This window comes from Plectrocnemia conspersa, unplaced genomic scaffold (assembly GCF_051122295.1).
Source record: "Plectrocnemia conspersa isolate PC_06_02 unplaced genomic scaffold, ASM5112229v1 ptg000010l, whole genome shotgun sequence".
Classification (NCBI taxonomy): domain Eukaryota; kingdom Metazoa; phylum Arthropoda; class Insecta; order Trichoptera; family Polycentropodidae; genus Plectrocnemia; species Plectrocnemia conspersa.
This window is the reverse complement of record NW_028277174.1, coordinates 5042571-5060858: the sequence shown is the minus strand read 5'-3', so window position 1 is coordinate 5060858 and position 18288 is coordinate 5042571. Positions and strand designations below refer to the sequence as shown.

The window sequence follows — 18288 nt, the reverse complement described above, 5'->3', positions numbered from 1 at the left end:
TTTTATGAATATGTCTATGAAGCCAACAATTTTAATTAATACCTATTTATATAGTATTTCTTAAGAATGAGAAAACATAAATATACAACAAATTTTATATTATCTATCAAATCATATAATACAAATTCAACATAAATAAGCTTATCAAAGTTTGTACTTCGTCTTGATAAAACTCTTAATAAGAGCCAGCGCTCTTTTTGGTTGATCTTTGGCAACCATGTGTCCAGCGTTTTTAATCATCACTTCATAGAAGTTTTTAGAATTTCTAACGTATCTAAAATGCAAAAATATGATTATAATCGATCTAATAAAAATGATAAATAAAATTAAAGTTACCCAACAACTTTATTATGCATGAACATTACACTTCTAGTAGCATTCTGGTATTCTTCAGCGCCGCTCCATTCCAAACTTCTGTATATTTGCACTGAAGAGTAATATGGAATTACTAAGTCCAGATTGCCACTTGAAATTTATTAAAACACAATTTTTATTGGAAATCATGGTTACACTAAGCAATAAAGTTCTATAGATTTTAATTGGCTTTCGAAATATTAAGGAGGTATATTCATACATGCAATCAACACATTAGAGTAATAACGACAATTATCTTTTTAATTATTTTATATGATATATTGTGGAGTGAAAAACTAGTGGAGTATATTTATTTAAGTCTAATTATTTTTTTGCCTTTATTTTAGGAAAGAGAGTAGAAGTAAACATCCAAAACTTTCAAGTGATCTTATAGATATAATAATTCACTACTTATTCTATGATACTTTATTTGGTTTTGTGGTCGATAGTTTTTATTTTTATTTACATGTATTTAATCATGCTTTATTATATTTAAGTCACACTGTTCTTTCGGTACATGTTAAGTTCTTTGATATAATACTGTCGACAGGCTATAGTGGACCAGAAACGTGGTTTTCGACTATGTCGTCCCACAGCCACTATTGTAAAAATTTGTGTGATGTAACAAGTTTGATAACATGCTCTAAAGTTAATTAGAAAAAAAAATGCTTTATAAGAGAAAACCTTTTAATTTAAAATTATTTAGCTTTTAATAAAATAACTAATATAATTAGTTAATAAATAATTAATTTTAGGTACTTACTTGAAAAATAAAACTTTGTAGTTTTCTAAAACTCTTTCCAACCATTTTTTCGAACTAGTCAATATATCTTCATACAGATTGTCGTAAACTGTGTTAGGTGCTGAAAATTTAGCATCGCACACGTGTAAAATTGCCCTAATTTCAGGAAGTTGAACATATTCTGTATAAGCACTATCAAAGCTAAAAGCATCTTCATTGACGTAATTGTAGATGTTCAAAATTTGAGATTTTTCTTTCAATTCATATAAAATATTCATATGAAGCTAAAAGTAGCATTTTTAATACAAAATGTTAAAATTTTAATAGTAATAATAAACATAAACTTACATCTAACGCTGCTGAATAATTTCCCATTTTAACAGCTTCTTTAAATTCAGTTTCATACCCACTGATGTTATCAGCGGAACTATCGTCTACTAATCCAAGTTGGTAATAGAATTTGTTCAAATCCAATACGATGTCTGAATCTATGAAAGGATTACCAATAGCTATACCCTATTTCGATCGATATATAATCATTAGTTGAATTTATAAAAACTGTATTTTTATAAGAACATTACTCACTTTTAAATCTATTTTTATATCTGCTGTTGGATTTCTATCGTGAATTTCACAAGCAAAAGCCGGTAGGTGTTTTCCAGCGTAAGATTCACCTGCTAGGAACACAGGGGCTTCTTTCAATTCTGGGAATATTTGTAGAAATTGAATTATGAACTCATATAAGTGTTTCGATATCTAAAATATAAATATATTGATTTTTTAAATTGTATATGTATTTAATAATAAAGGAAGAGAATACCATTGATTGATTTTTTGCATAGCCTTCATTATGATCCGTGAAACTGAATCCAGTGCCAATTGGATTGTCAATGAAAAGCAATGAATGCTTCTTATGCCAAGAATACTCATTTCCTTAAATAATATACATTATTATTTAAGTTATAAGCTAATGTGTATTTTATATAAAAACTAATGCTGACTTAGGTTTTTAAATATGATATTCATTTTTTATATAATACAAAACTCAAACAAATAAACATGTGTCACAATCAAATGAATCACAATCAAACAAATGTGTATTTAAAAAAATATTTTGAATATCAATGTATTAAAAAACAAATGTTTAAGCATTGTTTAAATGATGCACTTTTATTAACTAGTATATAAAATAATGATTACGTACTTATGAGTTCAGTTCCATTTTCTTTCAGGCTAAATGGACCAATTTCTTCAAATAGTCCAAATAACGAAGATAGGCCTGGTCCACCTTGCAGCCAAATGATCAAAGGAGCTTTTTCTACAGGCACTTCTTCAGCAGCAAAATACCAAAACCAAGTATTCGAGTTAAATGTTTTGTCTATTGTGATGTATCCAGAGTAGCTAGTTATGTTCTCAAAAATTGATTCCATATTCACATAAGACAATTTCTTAGCTTCTTTTATTTTTCCATTTTTTAAGTAGGGTGTTAGGATCAACTTCTCGCAGTCGGATGCTTCGTTTGTAGCAGAACTAAACACATATTCAAAATCACCGTAGTCGACGTCAGGAAAACCACTAAAATTACACACACGCACTTTATGTAAGATGATTATTATATCTAATGAAAATTTATTTAGTGATCAACTACCATGCAAATGTTAGGAGCAACGAAAAAAAATATGCCACAACACCAAAGTTGTTCATGGCGTTGAATAATACGAGTGTGAATCGTTTGAGTTGAAATATTGAAACGACTTACATATATATATGTACATACATATATATGTGATTTTCTAATAAAACGTTCAAATTATTGGCTTCAATAAGGTTAAATAATGTTAACCCGACACATAAATTGTCACGCGAACTGTATGTAGGAATAAACCATGACGTTACTGGGTTCCTTTCCGAATATAACGATTGTAATTCGCAATAAATTATGCAATAAAAAATACATAAATTCCAAATGTGTCTCTTCGTCTGCCCAGATTCCACTGGGTCCAAATGGAGGGGTCTCAAATTTTATTGGTAGCTAATTGATCATCAACACGCGCTAACTTTATTATACGGCTTCATTGCTAATTTTCTCATTAACTTCAATGTTCTTGAAGCATAATTGAATTCATTGTTAAAGTTTATCATAACTTCTAAAATAATATATAGATATAACATTTTAATCTATAAACAATTAATTAAATTATAACCTGTATGGTGTAGAGCTGTAGAGTAACACCAATAATACTATTTTTTATGAATTACAAGTCATACAAAACGAAGCTATAAAAATAATAAATAATACACCTTTTTATACTAATCTTTAAAAAATGCATATTAGCATCAAATAGCAGCAAACACTCATTTTCATACCAGAAAATATTATAAAAATATCTCGCCAAAGCTCACTTATCTCGCATATCGGCGACTACGATAAAAACAACCTTAAATTTTAATACAAGCACAGAATGCCAAGGCACGTATTGCTTTAGAGCAGTGTAAGCCACGCCTTCTAATTTTTATACCCATTCGAACTTATCAAATTTTTAGCGTTTTTAATAGTGATAGTTTTATTGTAGCCGTATTTTTTATTCTCTGCACCTCGTCTCTCTACTATGTACATTTTTAATCCCTATCATTATATTCTTTGTTCTGTGGTTACCTTGCAGTTGTTTTCGATGCTTTTTTTGGCGTTGTCTTATAATTAATTTAAATTACTATAAATCTTAAACTGCTTAATATTGATTGCTGGTTAAGTAGTATTTGATTATTATGTATATCAGCTTATGTTTTATATGTAATGAAAATATCTGTATTTTCAATAAATACCGATATTTCAATGAACGAAGAAAGACAAGGAATAGTAACAATAATAACTGACGAAATATATACAGATGTATATATTTAACTAAAAATATTTAACTAAATATAGTTTTATGGCACTTGGTACCTATTTTATTTTTAGTATGCAATTGATTAAATACATAAATATCACTACGAAATACATTGTTTAAGAAACCGTAATTAAAATATAGTTAAATACAGACTTATCGTTATTTATTGCTTTTTTTTATTTTTCTTTCCCTCATCTTCTGGTTCTTCCTTCAAAGGTATATCATTAATGAATGACTTCAAAAGTAAAAGCGATCTTTCCGGTTGATCTGTAGGAACCATGTGTCCAGCGTTTCTCACAAGAACTTCCAACAAATTACCCGATCTCTTAGAATAACTAAAATGTATCACACAATTATTATAACTGTTTTTTTTTTAAATGTATGATTATTACAAAACATACCCAGCAACAGTATCTCCGAAATACCATGGTTTTCTAGGAGCTTTAAGATATTCTTTAGTTCCACTCCAATTTAAGCTGCGATACGTTCTTATGGATAGCGGATAGGCCACAATTATATCCATCTGACCACTAGAAATTTAAGTAACGCATTTAATAAGAGATACTATATGTAAAGTTTTTTTTATAAATTTGTTATTTACCTATACAACATGACTTTATAATGTTCCAGCAATTCTTCCAACCAGGGTTTGGCACTGGTCATGAAATCTCCGATCAGATTTTCGTAAACTAATCCGATGGAAGAAAACTCGGCATCTCCTACGTGTAAAGCCTTCCTGATTTCAGGTCTTTGAACAAATTGACTGAAAGGACCTCCTATACCAATTTCGTATTCGTATACATAGTTATATACATTGTAAATCTCAGATTCATAGATGAACGTTCCAAGCGTAGCTCCAAAATACTGTAAGTAATATTTAAATTATATTTTATTTTCGAAGATTTAGAAGGCTTTTTAGTACATACCCTGAAAGCTCTTGTATAGTTTTTAATTAAAATTGATCTCTCAGTTTCTCTTTCGTAAGACTGCATAGTTTTAGCCACGTTGTTATCTACGAACCCAAGTTGAAAGAGATATGAGCTATAATCCATCATGGTGATTGGATCTATGAAACCATTTCCAATGGCTAGTCCCTAGATTTGAGTTATTAATTTAATTTCTTATAAAATATTTTCATTTTTTTGTATTAATCTTACCTGCATATTAACTTTCATATCAGCTGTAGGATTCCTATTATGGATTTCATATGCGAAGGATGGTATGTGCTTTCCAGCATATGACTCTCCAGTTATGTACAAGGGAACTTCTTTCAATTCATGATATATTTGCAAGAATTGTATGATGAATGTATATAATTGTTTACCAATCTAAAATTAGTATGATATGTAAATTTATTTTATAAATATATAAATACATATATATACAAAGCAATTTTGATACCATAGTCTGATTCGTAGCATATCCTTCTTCGCTATCTGTAAAACTAAAACCAGTTCCAACGGGATTATCGATGAAGAGCATTGAATGACTTTTATGCCAAGAATGTTGATTTTCTGTAAGTTAGATTATTGTTTTATTATTTAATAAAATATAATATATTATGAATTGACATACCTATTAAATCAGAGCCATCTTCATTGACATTGAATGGTCCGAGTTCTTCAAACAACCCAAAGAGCGAAGATGCTCCAGGGCCTCCTTGTAACCAGATAACCAAAGGCGCGTTCTCTATGCTAGTCTCTTCAACGGGAAAATACCAAAACCAAAGATTAGAATTATAGGTTTCGTCTACAGTGATAAATCCAGCATGACTAGTAATATTATCGATCATATGATCCGTATTGACGATCGAAAGAGTCCTTGCTTCTTTCACTTTTCCATTTTTCAAATATGGCGATAAAAGTAGTCTTTCTCCGGAATCTCCCCTAAGAGGACCGGCTTTCGTTTTAAAATACCTGCGCTCTAAAACATTCTTCCATTCGTTGCCAAGTTTATCGCATGTTTCGTTGCAATCATCTTCAATACAACTGAAAATAAAAAAATGCATTAATAAGCAATTAACATCTGATAATCGAATGAAATTCTGCTTTATACCTGACTAAACTGGAGTATAAAAATATGAAAAATAAGACTTTTGCAAAGTTCTTCATGTTGATTCGTACGTGCAAATCCTTTGAGATGCGTTGGTTAACTGAACGAGGAGTTGGAATATATTCTAAACATGGATATACTTGTTTCGCGAGTTCAAAATACCGTTAAGTCGTCCTGCAAAAGTGTATAGAAGTTATCTATATGTGTACTATTAACATACACAGCATGGATTTCCTTTATTGATATATACATTATTACTTCTACGGTAAATATCACCATTGGATTCTAATTAACAGGTATTTCTAAATGGGTTAAATACATATTTTTTCGCTATTTTATAGATAATTAAAGTGTAAATCAAATCTTACACAAAAAAAGAAAAGTAAGTAAAATATCAAAGATTGTGAGAAATAATTATTTTTTAACTTTGGTATATATTCATAATTTATATTTAAAGTCTAGGAACGATAAACTTTTGAGACAAAATTAATAAATATGGTTATTACAACGATTTTTTGATACCTATAATATATTTTTGAAAATTAGATAGCTTTAGAATCAGCGGATTACATATTAAAAAGTGATTCGGATTTTTAGGTATTTAAATGTTTCAAGAATGGCATTAAAAATCATCAAACAACATTGGTTTGTCTAACGAATCATTAGAAATCGAATAAACATCCAGAATTGCACAATAGCCATTCAAACTTTCGAAAGCCATCAATGTTCTCGCATCCAATAAGCAATATTTTAACCATTATTTGTAATTATCGGAAGGTAGCCGAACGTGGAGCTTTGATACTAGCTTTAACTATATGGGTGATTGGAGGGGGAGTTAAAGCTAATGCGTTTGGCTATTAATTTGCTTTATCTGCTTTTTATAAGGAACATTATAAAAAATGCGACAATACGTCCCATCATAAATCACTCGACGTACAGCAAACACCAATCGAATCATCGTTGACCACAATTAAGACTAGAAAAATAATCTGTTATCAGCTCTTGTGGCATCCAACTGGCTGCAAAAGTCAAACCACTATGCCAACAATACTGAAATATAATAAACCATAAGTTTATCTTTAATTTAAAGAAAACATCGAGGTGTTTTTGGACGTAAAAATAAATTTATTTGCTATAATATAAATACATTATGGTTGTACTAATTTTCATACAATTGTTATTTTATTTAACGAGAATACCAATAAATATTAGCCGTGTAGTGCAGCGTTTTATTGCTTTTAACGTGGATTCTAAACAGGGGCGTCATGGATAGAGGTGTTTGTCCCCCTCTCCCCTCATTGAGTTAGACTAGAAAAATGTATGTCATTTAATGAAATACTATGAATCTTATTAAAGTCGAAATGTTAAAAAAAAACACTGACTAGCCAACTTTTGCCCCCCCCCCCTCCCACACTTGAAATAGCTAAAATTACGTTCCTGTTTTTTTACTTAATGGGTGCTCGGTTTTTCTCTTATTTAGCGTTGAGCCGGTCTCATTGAACTTTCTGAGCCATGATTTAATTAAATTAGTACTCGGACATTGATTCACACCATACAAACTGTAGTGAGCGCGAAACAAGTACCGAACAATCATATAAGAATCATTGTTTTACGAAGAACGTGCGTTATTCCTCCGTGAAGCTATCCATCGCGACTAAATTTCCAAGGAGCAAACTTTGTTATCGCCTGCGCGTCCCTTCTTCGCGCGCTTAGAAGCGATTTAAAAAGTGCAAACAATTATGGCTCACTCTGTATATAAGGTTTTTTCGAAAAAAAATGAGTTAAGGACTCCACTTACTTGACCCCTAATTGAATTAGGAATCAAGTAAGTGAGTACGCTGATTCAATCAATCTTTTAATTATTAATAAAGTATCTGTTCCTCCTATACAGCAACTAACTTCTTTAATTTATGATGTTCCTAAGGTTAGTAATTATAAAAGGCAAGTAATATTTATATAAATAGCTTATCATATTAACCTAAAAATGATGAAAATTAAAAAAAAAGACTTAAAAATAAATTAACTTTTTTTTTTGAATAATTGTTTTATCTAGTATTTTTTAAATATATTAATAGCAATTTATATTTTATACTAAATTTTACAATTATTATTTGTATTTCTGGTATGGTCGGATTATTTTTATGTCATGGCCAAATCTAGCTAATGTCAATTGTCATTTCATTGACAGATAAGTAAATAGAGCGGATAAATTAATGGCTACATTTTTATAACAGACTTTGCTAATATGGACAAAGGAAGGTATAGAAAAAATGTTTTTTGTCAATATTAAATATAGTTAATATTTTATATTAAATCTTGATTCACAATTTCACATAGTATGAATTAACAATTTTAGTAAGCACGTGACACGCTATTTTTTTCGACAGGTTTTCTATGCTGCTTCTTGAACCCGGAGAAATATATTTCGAAGATTACTCAACAGTTTGGATTCATCTCGACCCGCGAAAGAAAAAATGTACAGAGAAGCAAGACGGTCGTTTGAAATTATGTTCCAAATCTTTAGTATTCGAACCCAGAGATAGAATAAAACCGTTGATTAAGATTCAATTCAAGGAATGCATAGAGCTATCTCAGTGCAATTACATACTGAATGTTAATTCCAACAACATAATATCAATAAAGTGCAAGCAATTCGCAGAAATGTTAGAGGCCAATATAATAGCGCCGTATAAATTCAGAGTTGAAGAGAATGAGTTTCTGTTTTTATTAAATTATGCTTCTATTGCGGACTGCATTCAGCAAATGAACCAATTGAAAAGGGCATCCACTTTGCACGCATGCGAGCAAAATAGTATGGTCGCCACTATTTCTCATTCGCGTTATTCTCGCATGAGGTTTGATCTGCATTGGCTAGAAAACTTATATGATAAGATTCTGTTGGAAGCGAACGCCGATCGCATATCGCCGTTGGTTCAAAACCCTGGTAAAGTTGTGTTGACTGAAAATACAATATTCTTTCAACCGTGCAATAATATCGAACCAGTGAGTATTTTAATTTAATATTTATATTTTAAAATGTTTTATAAAATAAATGCTCTTTTTAGGATCCGGTTTTAAAAATTAAAATACACGATATAAAAAGGTTGTTTAAACGAAGATTTTTACTTAGACAGATAGTAAGTATAAATTTATATTATAATTTATATGTACATATATAGAACTTAATCTAATCGGAAAATTTTTCTCTGATTATGTTTTGTGGAATGTGACAAATATGATTGTTTCACTCATTAATCAGCAAATAATTAATAGCCATTAGCATTTTTAATACATTTTGCGTTGAATATGAATAAGTATAGAATGTGTTAAAGCTTTTTGCCTTAATTTCAATCACCAAAGTATTTACCTTGACTCTTTATGACTGCATCTCAAATGAAAGATGAATTTATTGAGAAAACCTTATCTCTGTAGAATGCTTTCTGGTTGATATCTTGTAATTTTTTTGAGCATAACGTGGTGTTCCTATTCCTTGCTGTTGAAAATGTGCCATCAAGTGGTGAATTGCAAGCAGCGGATTTCACACACGAAAATGACTTAATACTTGAAGTCATTGAAGAGATTTGCGAATGTCGCAAAGAAAGATTGTATAAAGCATTTTTATGCATTTATACAATTTATTATTCAGAAAGCCCTAAATCAATTTTTGCATAGTTTCTCTTTAGGACCCTGCTCAAAAAATAAGCTAAGATATTTACAATGTACAATTTTCACTTATGAGTAATTTTTTGTGTTTCTTAAGGGCTTAGAAATATATAATGATAAAAATAGTGAAGTATCACATATCTACTTAGCATTCAAAACGAAAGAAGAAAGAGACGAACTCTATAATCAACTCATAGAATTACCAAAACTAAAATTAGACAACATGGATCAAACCGAAATGATTATGCAATGGCAAAATGGAGTATTATCGAATTTCGACTACTTGTTATATTTGAATTGGTAACTAAATCAATAGTAAAAAACATATTTTAATTATTAACATAAAATATATTGTCAATGATACTTTTAGTTTAGCCGACAGAACCAAAAATGATCTAACTCAATACCCAGTTTTTCCTTGGGTTTTGAACGATTATACGTCGACGACCATTGATTTAAATGACTGTGATATATATAGAGATTTAAGAAAGCCGATCGGCGCTTCAAATTTGGAACGACTCGAACGACTGAAACAAAGATTTGCAGAAATGGCACCGCCAAAATTTTTATATGGCTCACATTACTCGGCTCCTGGTTTAGTACTGTTTTATATTGTAAGTAAGAGGTAATTTTTTTCTGATAAATCCTTATTTTTGTTATTAACATATGTTTTTTTTAGGTTCGTCTTTATCCGCATTTTATGCTGTGTCTTCAAAATGGTAGATTTGATCATCCCGATCGGATGTTTAATTCAATTTCGGACGTTTATCGCAACTGTCTAAATAATATGGCCGACTTTAAGGTATGCTTATTTTTATATTTCCACCATCCTGATGATGTCCTTTCACCTTTCTCGACACACAACATCTAGACTAAGTGATTGCAGATTTCATTTGGTCAGATCTTCATTGCAATTTTCAACATTTCCGACCAAAATATCTTCTTGATTCTTATACTTCAAACATTTTTGATGATCAAAATTTCAAGTACTGCAATGTTTACCTAATTGAATGTTTTCCATATCATATATTTTTTTGTTTCATGCTTCAAAACAATTGAGAAGTAAATATTAAATAATACAACCGCATTGATGTTCTTAATACACTGATCTATCCAGTGGTGTGTTGCTATATGTTTGAACTGGCTCAATAGAGCAGGTTCTTAAAACAGGGAGCTAGAAACGTAAATATCACGAGATGTTGTATTTTTTATGTCTGGCGCAATGTACAGATTAGCAGGCATACATGACTATTGCTGAAACGATTGATGACCAATGTTCTCTCTAAGATACAATATAATAATAATTTTTACATTTAAACGAACTTCAATTTGTTATCTATTGTATATTATCGTTAATAAAATCAAATATTATTAATACTACAAATCTCAGATGATATTATTTATTTATAAGATATATTTAGAGTAGACGATTTTTATTATTATTCATATTTTTGGGTATATACAGAAGACTCCCTCAATAGCACGTGTTATTTGGGTGCGTGTAGTTGGGGTTCTAGAAAATACTCATACATTTTTTCAATTTGTACGTACGAATCGGGTGCGTATGGTGAGATATCCTCCCTTTGGTTCACTCACACATAAAGTAACGGGCACTCAAATAGCACGTTCCCAATTTACCGTGTTATTAGGGGTCTATTGTATGTATAAAAAATACAATGATTTACGATATAATTTTATACGCATAAATATTAAACATTGGTTAATATTACTATTAAAAAATTCTAGATTTTAAATTTACATAAACGTTTTATGTTAAAAACAAAATGTGTTTTTTTTTCACAAAAGTAGATCAAGCATTCATTGACATAATAATAGAGCAAAACTCAACTGTTTAACTCAAAATAAAACTCAACTCAAAATAAATTTGTTTTTATAATTATATATGTTTTCGCATCGATCTTTACGATTTACCAAACTGTGTATACTTCCATCCAAATCAATCCATTTTTCTAATAGTATACGACTTAATTTTCATAAAAGTGTTTTATCTGTAATTTATCATGTGCTTTAGAATTGATCACATTCATCAAGCTAAACCACAATCACATTCAGCACTTGATGCTTAAAATGTTCCACAAATATCATATAAAACTGAATTCTTTATATTCTTCATCTTTAAGGATATATCTAATTATGTCATTAAATGTTTCTATACAATCCGTTCTATATTTTTCATTAACTAAAAACTTGAAATCTGTAAATTGTTCCAATATTTGGTTTGAATAGTTTTATCGTTATTTATACATAGTTTTTTATACTGTTTTTTTCCGAGTTTAGTATTTAAAAGTTGTTTTACATGATATAAAGATCTAAAATATTCCAATCTGTTATGTCTTCTTCTAGAAACTTTCAATTAGATTTTTTTAAATTGCAATTTAATAAATTGGAAAAAAATACCTGGAAATTTGATGAAATTCTTAATCCACGAAGAGCTGACAAAGAAAAAATTGAAGTGAAATATTAAATTTCAATATAAATTATTTCAGATATTATGTTGATAATAACATAAGAAATAATAACAAAAAACATCCTAAAATAGTCAGAGAAGCTAAAAACATTATCAATACAATTACAGTAAGCTCTGTCAAGGCGAAACGAGAATTTTCGTTTATGAGTAATATTTGCTTAGATAAAAGGGCAACTTTAAGTATTAGATGAATATCAAACCCAATCATCCGTAATTTGATAGGTTTCCCGCTATCTTCACGTCATTTGAGGGGGGAGCAGGTGGGGGCATTTGCTCCCCCTTGAATTTGGCCAGAAAATTTCATGTCATTTAATTAAATATTATCAAAATATTAAAAATATTATAAATACAAAAAAAGAATAAATTCTTTGGTTATCCCTCAAAGAAAATCTAAAAAACAGTCTTAAATTTATCCCGAAAGTATGTTATAAAATATGTTATTTCAGTGAAATCATATCAGAATACGTTTTCACCGGTCGAAATATATTTTTACCAGTGAAAATATATTTTATTTTTTTGACTTTTTCATATGTAGTAATATATATATTTACATACTTATCATTATTTATTTACGTGCGATGTATTAATGTTACAGTGAATGTGTATTTTTCAGTGAAGTTATATTCAAATACATTTTCACTAGTAAATATATATTTCTTCTAGCAAAAAATAATAAAACTAATAAGCGGTAGTGATATTATATGTTGCTCTATATTTTCTTTGAACTCAATTTGACAGTTGCGAAACGTTCATTTGCTGTTCAAACCCAAACTTAACTCAATTGAAGTTCTAAAACAAATTATAGGTTTAGAACTTTCATTAGGTCAAGTCCAAAATATTTCTCTCAGGGGAAAATAAGCAGAAGAAGAAGTACAGATAGACGTTGCATCTTGCATATTGCTTCATATTTTGCCTGCACTTGCATATTAAAATATGATAGTTATCCTTACCGATTTAGTATGGACTTCTTATTTAAGAGTGTGGTATATTCAAACTGAATTTTGGTCAATATTTGGCTCATCACCGAGCGTTTCCTCGGCGACGGCGCCGACACGATTTTATTGCTTTTGACGTGAAGTTTTGACTTCTGAGAAGTGATAATTGTTTTTTGCACTCTCTTATTGGTCGAAATTCGGTATATATGTGCTTCATTCGATTCTCACTTATTGTAAGTCATAATATTGTTGTAAGAAGTCTATAAATGCTAGATAACACGACAGCATGATTTGGCCAGAAAAATGCATGTCATTTAATGAAATACTATGAATATTAATGAAATGGAAGTATTAAAAAAATGACACTGACTGGCGAACTTTTGCCCCTCTCTGGAAAAATCTGAAATGACGTTCCTGGCTGTCTTCATGAGATCCTACACCATTTGTTTAATCATGGCTCCAAAGTCAACATTACTCAGCTAATGATAAACATGTGAGTTCCTTCACAGTAGTATTTAATAAAAATCAAAATATATCTTGGAACGAATATATGGAATATAAATAAATTTATTTGTTTTTTTTAATTATAATAATTGAAATGCTATTTAAAAAAAGTCGAGGGGGGTGTATGCTAAGATGTGAGCCCGTTAATAAAATTTTAGCAGCACACCACTATGTAGCCTATGACATTCGTGATAAGTCACAAAAGGGATATTGAGGAAACCGCCATCTCCCTTCTACTGATCAGTATACTACGACAACTGTAAGAAGCTGAAGGGGATGAGAATAAAAGGGATATGGAAGAATCTGACTCAAGTCTGCTCATTAGCAATTTATTATTGTTAGCGTGTGTGTGCTTTGATTTTTCCGTTTTTAGTGATCTTGGTGAACTTGGTGATTGTCGTACTGCCTTTTTAACCATATTTTTTTATATTTTCAATAGGAATTGATACCAGAATTTTTTGATACAACTACAAATGGAGATTTTTTAGTCAATAAATATGGAATTCAATTTGGATATAGACACGACGGCATCAAAGTAGAAAATGTACATTTGCCAAAGTGGGCCGAATCACCTGAGCACTTTATTAAGACTATGCGGGAAGCTTTAGAATCTGATCACGTGTCTAGAAATTTACATCATTGGATTGATTTGATATTTGGCTATAAACAAAGAGGGAAAGAGGCAGAAAAGTCTGATAATGGTAATCTATACTGTATTCATATTGGTATTTGATCCTTTAGTTTCTCAAGCTTAATATGAAATTGCAGTGTTCTTTCATCTTTGCTACGAAGGCGCCGTTAACTTGGACGACATAGCCGATATGAACGAGAAGCATGCACTCGAAGTTCAAATCATGGAGTTCGGTCAAATTCCAAAGCAACTGTTTAACACTCCTCACGTCCGGCGTATCATTAGATCACTGCCTAAAACTAGCAGTCTCTCTTTAGAACTAAAAGATGCATCAACAGAAATCGGTTCGATTTCTGAGAAGTATTCGTTTCATTCGCACAAAGATGGAGTAAATTGCGTCATCATCTCAGGCGATAATCAACGAGTGATATCAGTCGGTAAAGACGCTCTATTGAAAGTGTATTCGTTAAAAGACGGAAAGCAAACTAGAAGCGTTAGTATAGGATCTTTATCGTTGAGCTCATGCGTTCAAACAAACAATAACACTGTGATAGTCGGATCTTGGGACAATAATATGTATGTTGTCTTATAAATTTTCTATATACTAATGAATTACTTTTTATATATTTAATTATCTTTCATAGTATAATGTACAATCTGGAATATGGAAGAATTGTGGATAGTTTTCGGGCTCACAATGATTCAGTCAGCTCTTTGATTTTGTCTTCTAAAGGTAATGCATCAAATTTAGTTTTTAATTTTATTTTTATTTATAAATGTGATTGCTTTCAGAAAACTTGTTACTTTCTGCCGGTTGCGATTGCGTCGTGAGAGTGTGGAACTCGTTGGAAGGTTTTGGTAAAGGCAATTTTCGACCCTTAAAGAATTTAAGTGCCGAGTTTGACCATGATTCAAAAGTGACGAGTATCGCTCTGAATATGTGCGTATTGTACTGTAATATAGAACGTTTGAACTAATTAGATAACATATTCTCACTTGATTTACAAATTTTTATTTAATTGAATTGGTGTCAAATTAGATAGTGTTATAACAGGTCTGTGGAATTAGAAGTACATACATAATGTACGCTAAATCTAATATTTTTTGGCTAAAACAGTAGTGTTTGGCTAAAACAGTAGTAAAACAAGATTATACATATTATATAACAAATATAAGATATTCGATTCGATTTTATTTTTATAAATGGTTTGAGATCAGCGTATAATTTTACATATAAATCAAGATATTCTATTTGTTTGATGGATTATGAATTTTTTGCCTGTCTTTAGATCTATGAAATGCTGAAATTTCTTATTTTTCAGTTCTGAAAGTATACTGGTAACAGGAACAGACGATGGCGAAGTCACGTTATGGAATCTCAACACAAAAACGAAAAAGAACAACATTCCATCGCACAACAGCACAATAACGGGCACGTGCTTTATATCTGGAGATAAGAGACTGGTTGTCAGTAGTGTCAACGGAGAGTTCAGGGTTATCGATTTGGGAGTTAATACTCAGGTATTATACACACTTCATCAGTGGCAGTTTGTTGTAAAATATTGAGGACAATTTAAATGAGCAATATATAAAATAAAATGTAAACATTTTATAAAATATATGTGCATTAAAATAAATAAGCTGTGCATTAGTGTTGTGTGGTTCCAAAATCCATGCAATAAATAGCGTTTCACTGATATTGATCAGCGAAATTATAAATCAATTGTTTGATGCATTTTCACTGACCTAATTAGAAAATTATGTTCATACTATTGAAAATATAACTTCAATGTAACAGTTGCTGTTAATAAAAGCTTTAAAACTAACTGTAGCTGTTGAACTTCCATTAGATTAATTTGTTTAGATTTGAACATAAAATATTGCTTAATATAATATTTTTTATTGAATGAAGATATATTAATTTAATGCACAAATCATTTGATTTAATGTATACTACAAATAAAATGTTTGCTCAATCTAATATTTTTTATTGAACATAAATATATTTATTTAATCATCATTTTTTATTATTGTAATGCACAAACAATTCCTTTTATGGAACAAAGTATTTATTTAATGCACATACATTTTAATATAATTTCTGCTGATAATTGCAAATACAATTTCTTCATTAAAAATAAATATAGAACTGCATTTAATTGCAACTTCTGAGCATCATTTAGACAGTGGCACTCTCGCTGTTTTAAGTGAATAAATTTTATGATGGACTGTTTGGAGATGCAGAAATTCTATCTACATTGATTTTGGTAGTTCTGTAGCTCACTGTTTAAATGAACTGCCACTGCGCTGTTATATTTTACCATAATGTATCACTAATTATCTGTATTAAAGATTTATAGTAAACATATTAAGGAGGGAATTACATCTATGGCGTGCAACGAGAATGTTTTGTGTTTGGGCGGAGCCGAGGGATGCATGTACATTTGGGATCTGTTGATGGTTGCGCAAATATTTGAAGTTAAAGCTCATAATGGTGAGGCATTCGTAAATTTGGTTTTATATTGTAGCACAATAGGATAGTTTATTTGTTTTGTTTTAGGTTCAATCAACAGCATTGCAATCGGTTTCGACAATTCCGTTTTTGTGACTGGTGGCGAAGATCATTATGTCAAAGTCTGGAAACAGCAGTCGAAAGAACAAGTCTGATTTGCTCAATTTAAGATTTGTATTCAATACTTCTTGTCAAAATTCATATGTGATACTAAAATGTGTTGTGATCCTTATTTTCTAAAAAAATGTTAATGGTTTATAGTTCGATTCTTCAGATTTAATATTGATTGTGATTGATTTTAATTATTTTGTTATTCGAGTCATTTTTTACCATTGAAATGAAAAGTGAGTTATAATGATATATATTATTTTCCATACCCGGTTTCGCCTGTTTTGTCATAACCTTAAACCCTTTGATTACCAAGCTTTGGGGGATTACTGTATAAATATTGTTGTATTACATAATAAAAGATAAGTTCAGAAGTGTTATTCTCCCCTGAAGCAAATACACTACATACAGTCCATTAAATATGTATCTAATTCTTTCTTCTATTAATATTTAAGATTCTGCGATTTTCGGTAAAGTAGCAAAAGTTGATATATCTGAATTTGGCAACGAAAGGGTTGACTTTTTTTAATTTAATTATTTTTACCTGCCCTCGGCTCGTGATATTGCAACATTAAATTGACGATGATTGAAGCATCAGTCTTTCAAGTCAGTTCCTGTCATATATTTACGAAGCTGCAGTAAAAAAAGGAAAATCATAAGGATAGGATTTTGGAAACAAACACATTCTCGCATCACATCAATATGTATTTGTTTAATATCTTCTTAACCAACCGTGTTCCATTACAGTATTGGTGGATCGAAATTCTTCAACAGCATAATATAGCTACAAACCTTGAGTTAATTTGCGTTGTTGCAATCCTCTTCGATTCAATGAATTTAAAAACTTCTTCGTCCATTATCTTGTCATTATAAATTTATATTTAAAGTAATATCTATCTATATATCTACATAACGCTCCTATAAAATATTTAGTAACTCAATTCAGAAGTTTGTGGTAAGATAGATCAATTTTGAGAATTTTAGTACAAATTTACCGCGACTCAAAATGGCACAGAATAGTCATTGAATTATTTGTTTTAAGTCATTAGGTATTCAAGTGTTTCTAAAATCATTGAGATATTTATCAAATTAATCTAATACGGTACAGGATTTTACAGTTTAACCTTTTGGCTGATAAATCTTTTAGGCATACTATCTATCTATATTGATGTTTTATATTTAAAAACAAATATGTTATTTGGACTAAAAGTAAATACCCTACATTCCATTAAACTTGATATATCTGACTTTAAAAAGACGATGTATCTGATAAAACTTGGACCAGTGTGTTAAACTAATTCGAAATAAAACTGGACTTACATTTTTGTGGAGATAGATGAACTTAAACTTGATTTTTAAATGATATTTAAAACAGCATTTGAATTATAAACAAATCATGATTTCTCTGAAC

The 18288-nt window shown here is 30.1% G+C and overlaps 3 protein-coding genes across 5 annotated transcripts; 1 reads left to right on the top strand and 2 right to left on the bottom strand.

The window, feature by feature from the left end:
• Positions 1–81: 81 nt before the first annotated feature.
• Positions 82–2859, bottom strand: LOC148230393 (venom serine carboxypeptidase-like). 3 transcript variants are annotated; one of them, XM_088195416.1, is made up of 8 exons: positions 2745–2859; positions 2301–2671; positions 1917–2029; positions 1682–1852; positions 1445–1612; positions 1118–1380; positions 337–465; positions 82–274 (listed from the first exon to the last, which is right to left on the bottom strand). In XM_088195416.1, exons 1-8 carry the CDS (start codon positions 2798–2800, stop codon positions 145–147), a joined length of 1401 nt encoding a protein of 466 aa, XP_088051542.1. In that variant the 5' UTR covers positions 2801–2859; the 3' UTR covers positions 82–144. The 3 variants fall into 3 exon arrangements, 2 of the variants coding, with proteins under 2 accessions (XP_088051542.1, XP_088051543.1); XR_015811112.1 differs by lacking the exon at positions 82–274 and having other exon boundaries at positions 322–465; positions 1445–1584; XM_088195417.1 differs by lacking the exons at positions 1917–2029; positions 2301–2671; positions 2745–2859 and having other exon boundaries at positions 1445–1584; positions 1682–1814.
• Positions 2860–4019: 1160 nt separating this feature from the next.
• On the bottom strand, positions 4020–6210 carry LOC148230392 (venom serine carboxypeptidase-like). The gene is made up of 8 exons (XM_088195415.1): positions 6040–6210; positions 5560–5972; positions 5386–5498; positions 5142–5312; positions 4911–5078; positions 4586–4848; positions 4386–4514; positions 4020–4319 (listed from the first exon to the last, which is right to left on the bottom strand). The coding sequence occupies exons 1-8, from the start codon at positions 6093–6095 to the stop codon at positions 4148–4150; spliced, it is 1485 nt and encodes a 494-aa protein (XP_088051541.1). The 5' UTR covers positions 6096–6210; the 3' UTR covers positions 4020–4147.
• A 1998-nt stretch (positions 6211–8208) lies between these two features.
• On the top strand, positions 8209–18231 carry LOC148230391 (protein FAN-like). Its single transcript, XM_088195366.1, has 13 exons — positions 8209–8295; positions 8424–9039; positions 9102–9173; positions 9797–9999; positions 10070–10313; positions 10379–10501; positions 14066–14327; positions 14395–14833; positions 14902–14990; positions 15050–15197; positions 15580–15778; positions 16610–16751; positions 16818–18231. The coding sequence occupies exons 1-13, from the start codon at positions 8282–8284 to the stop codon at positions 16922–16924; spliced, it is 2658 nt and encodes an 885-aa protein (XP_088051492.1). The 5' UTR covers positions 8209–8281; the 3' UTR covers positions 16925–18231.
• The last annotated feature ends 57 nt before the right edge of the window (positions 18232–18288 follow it).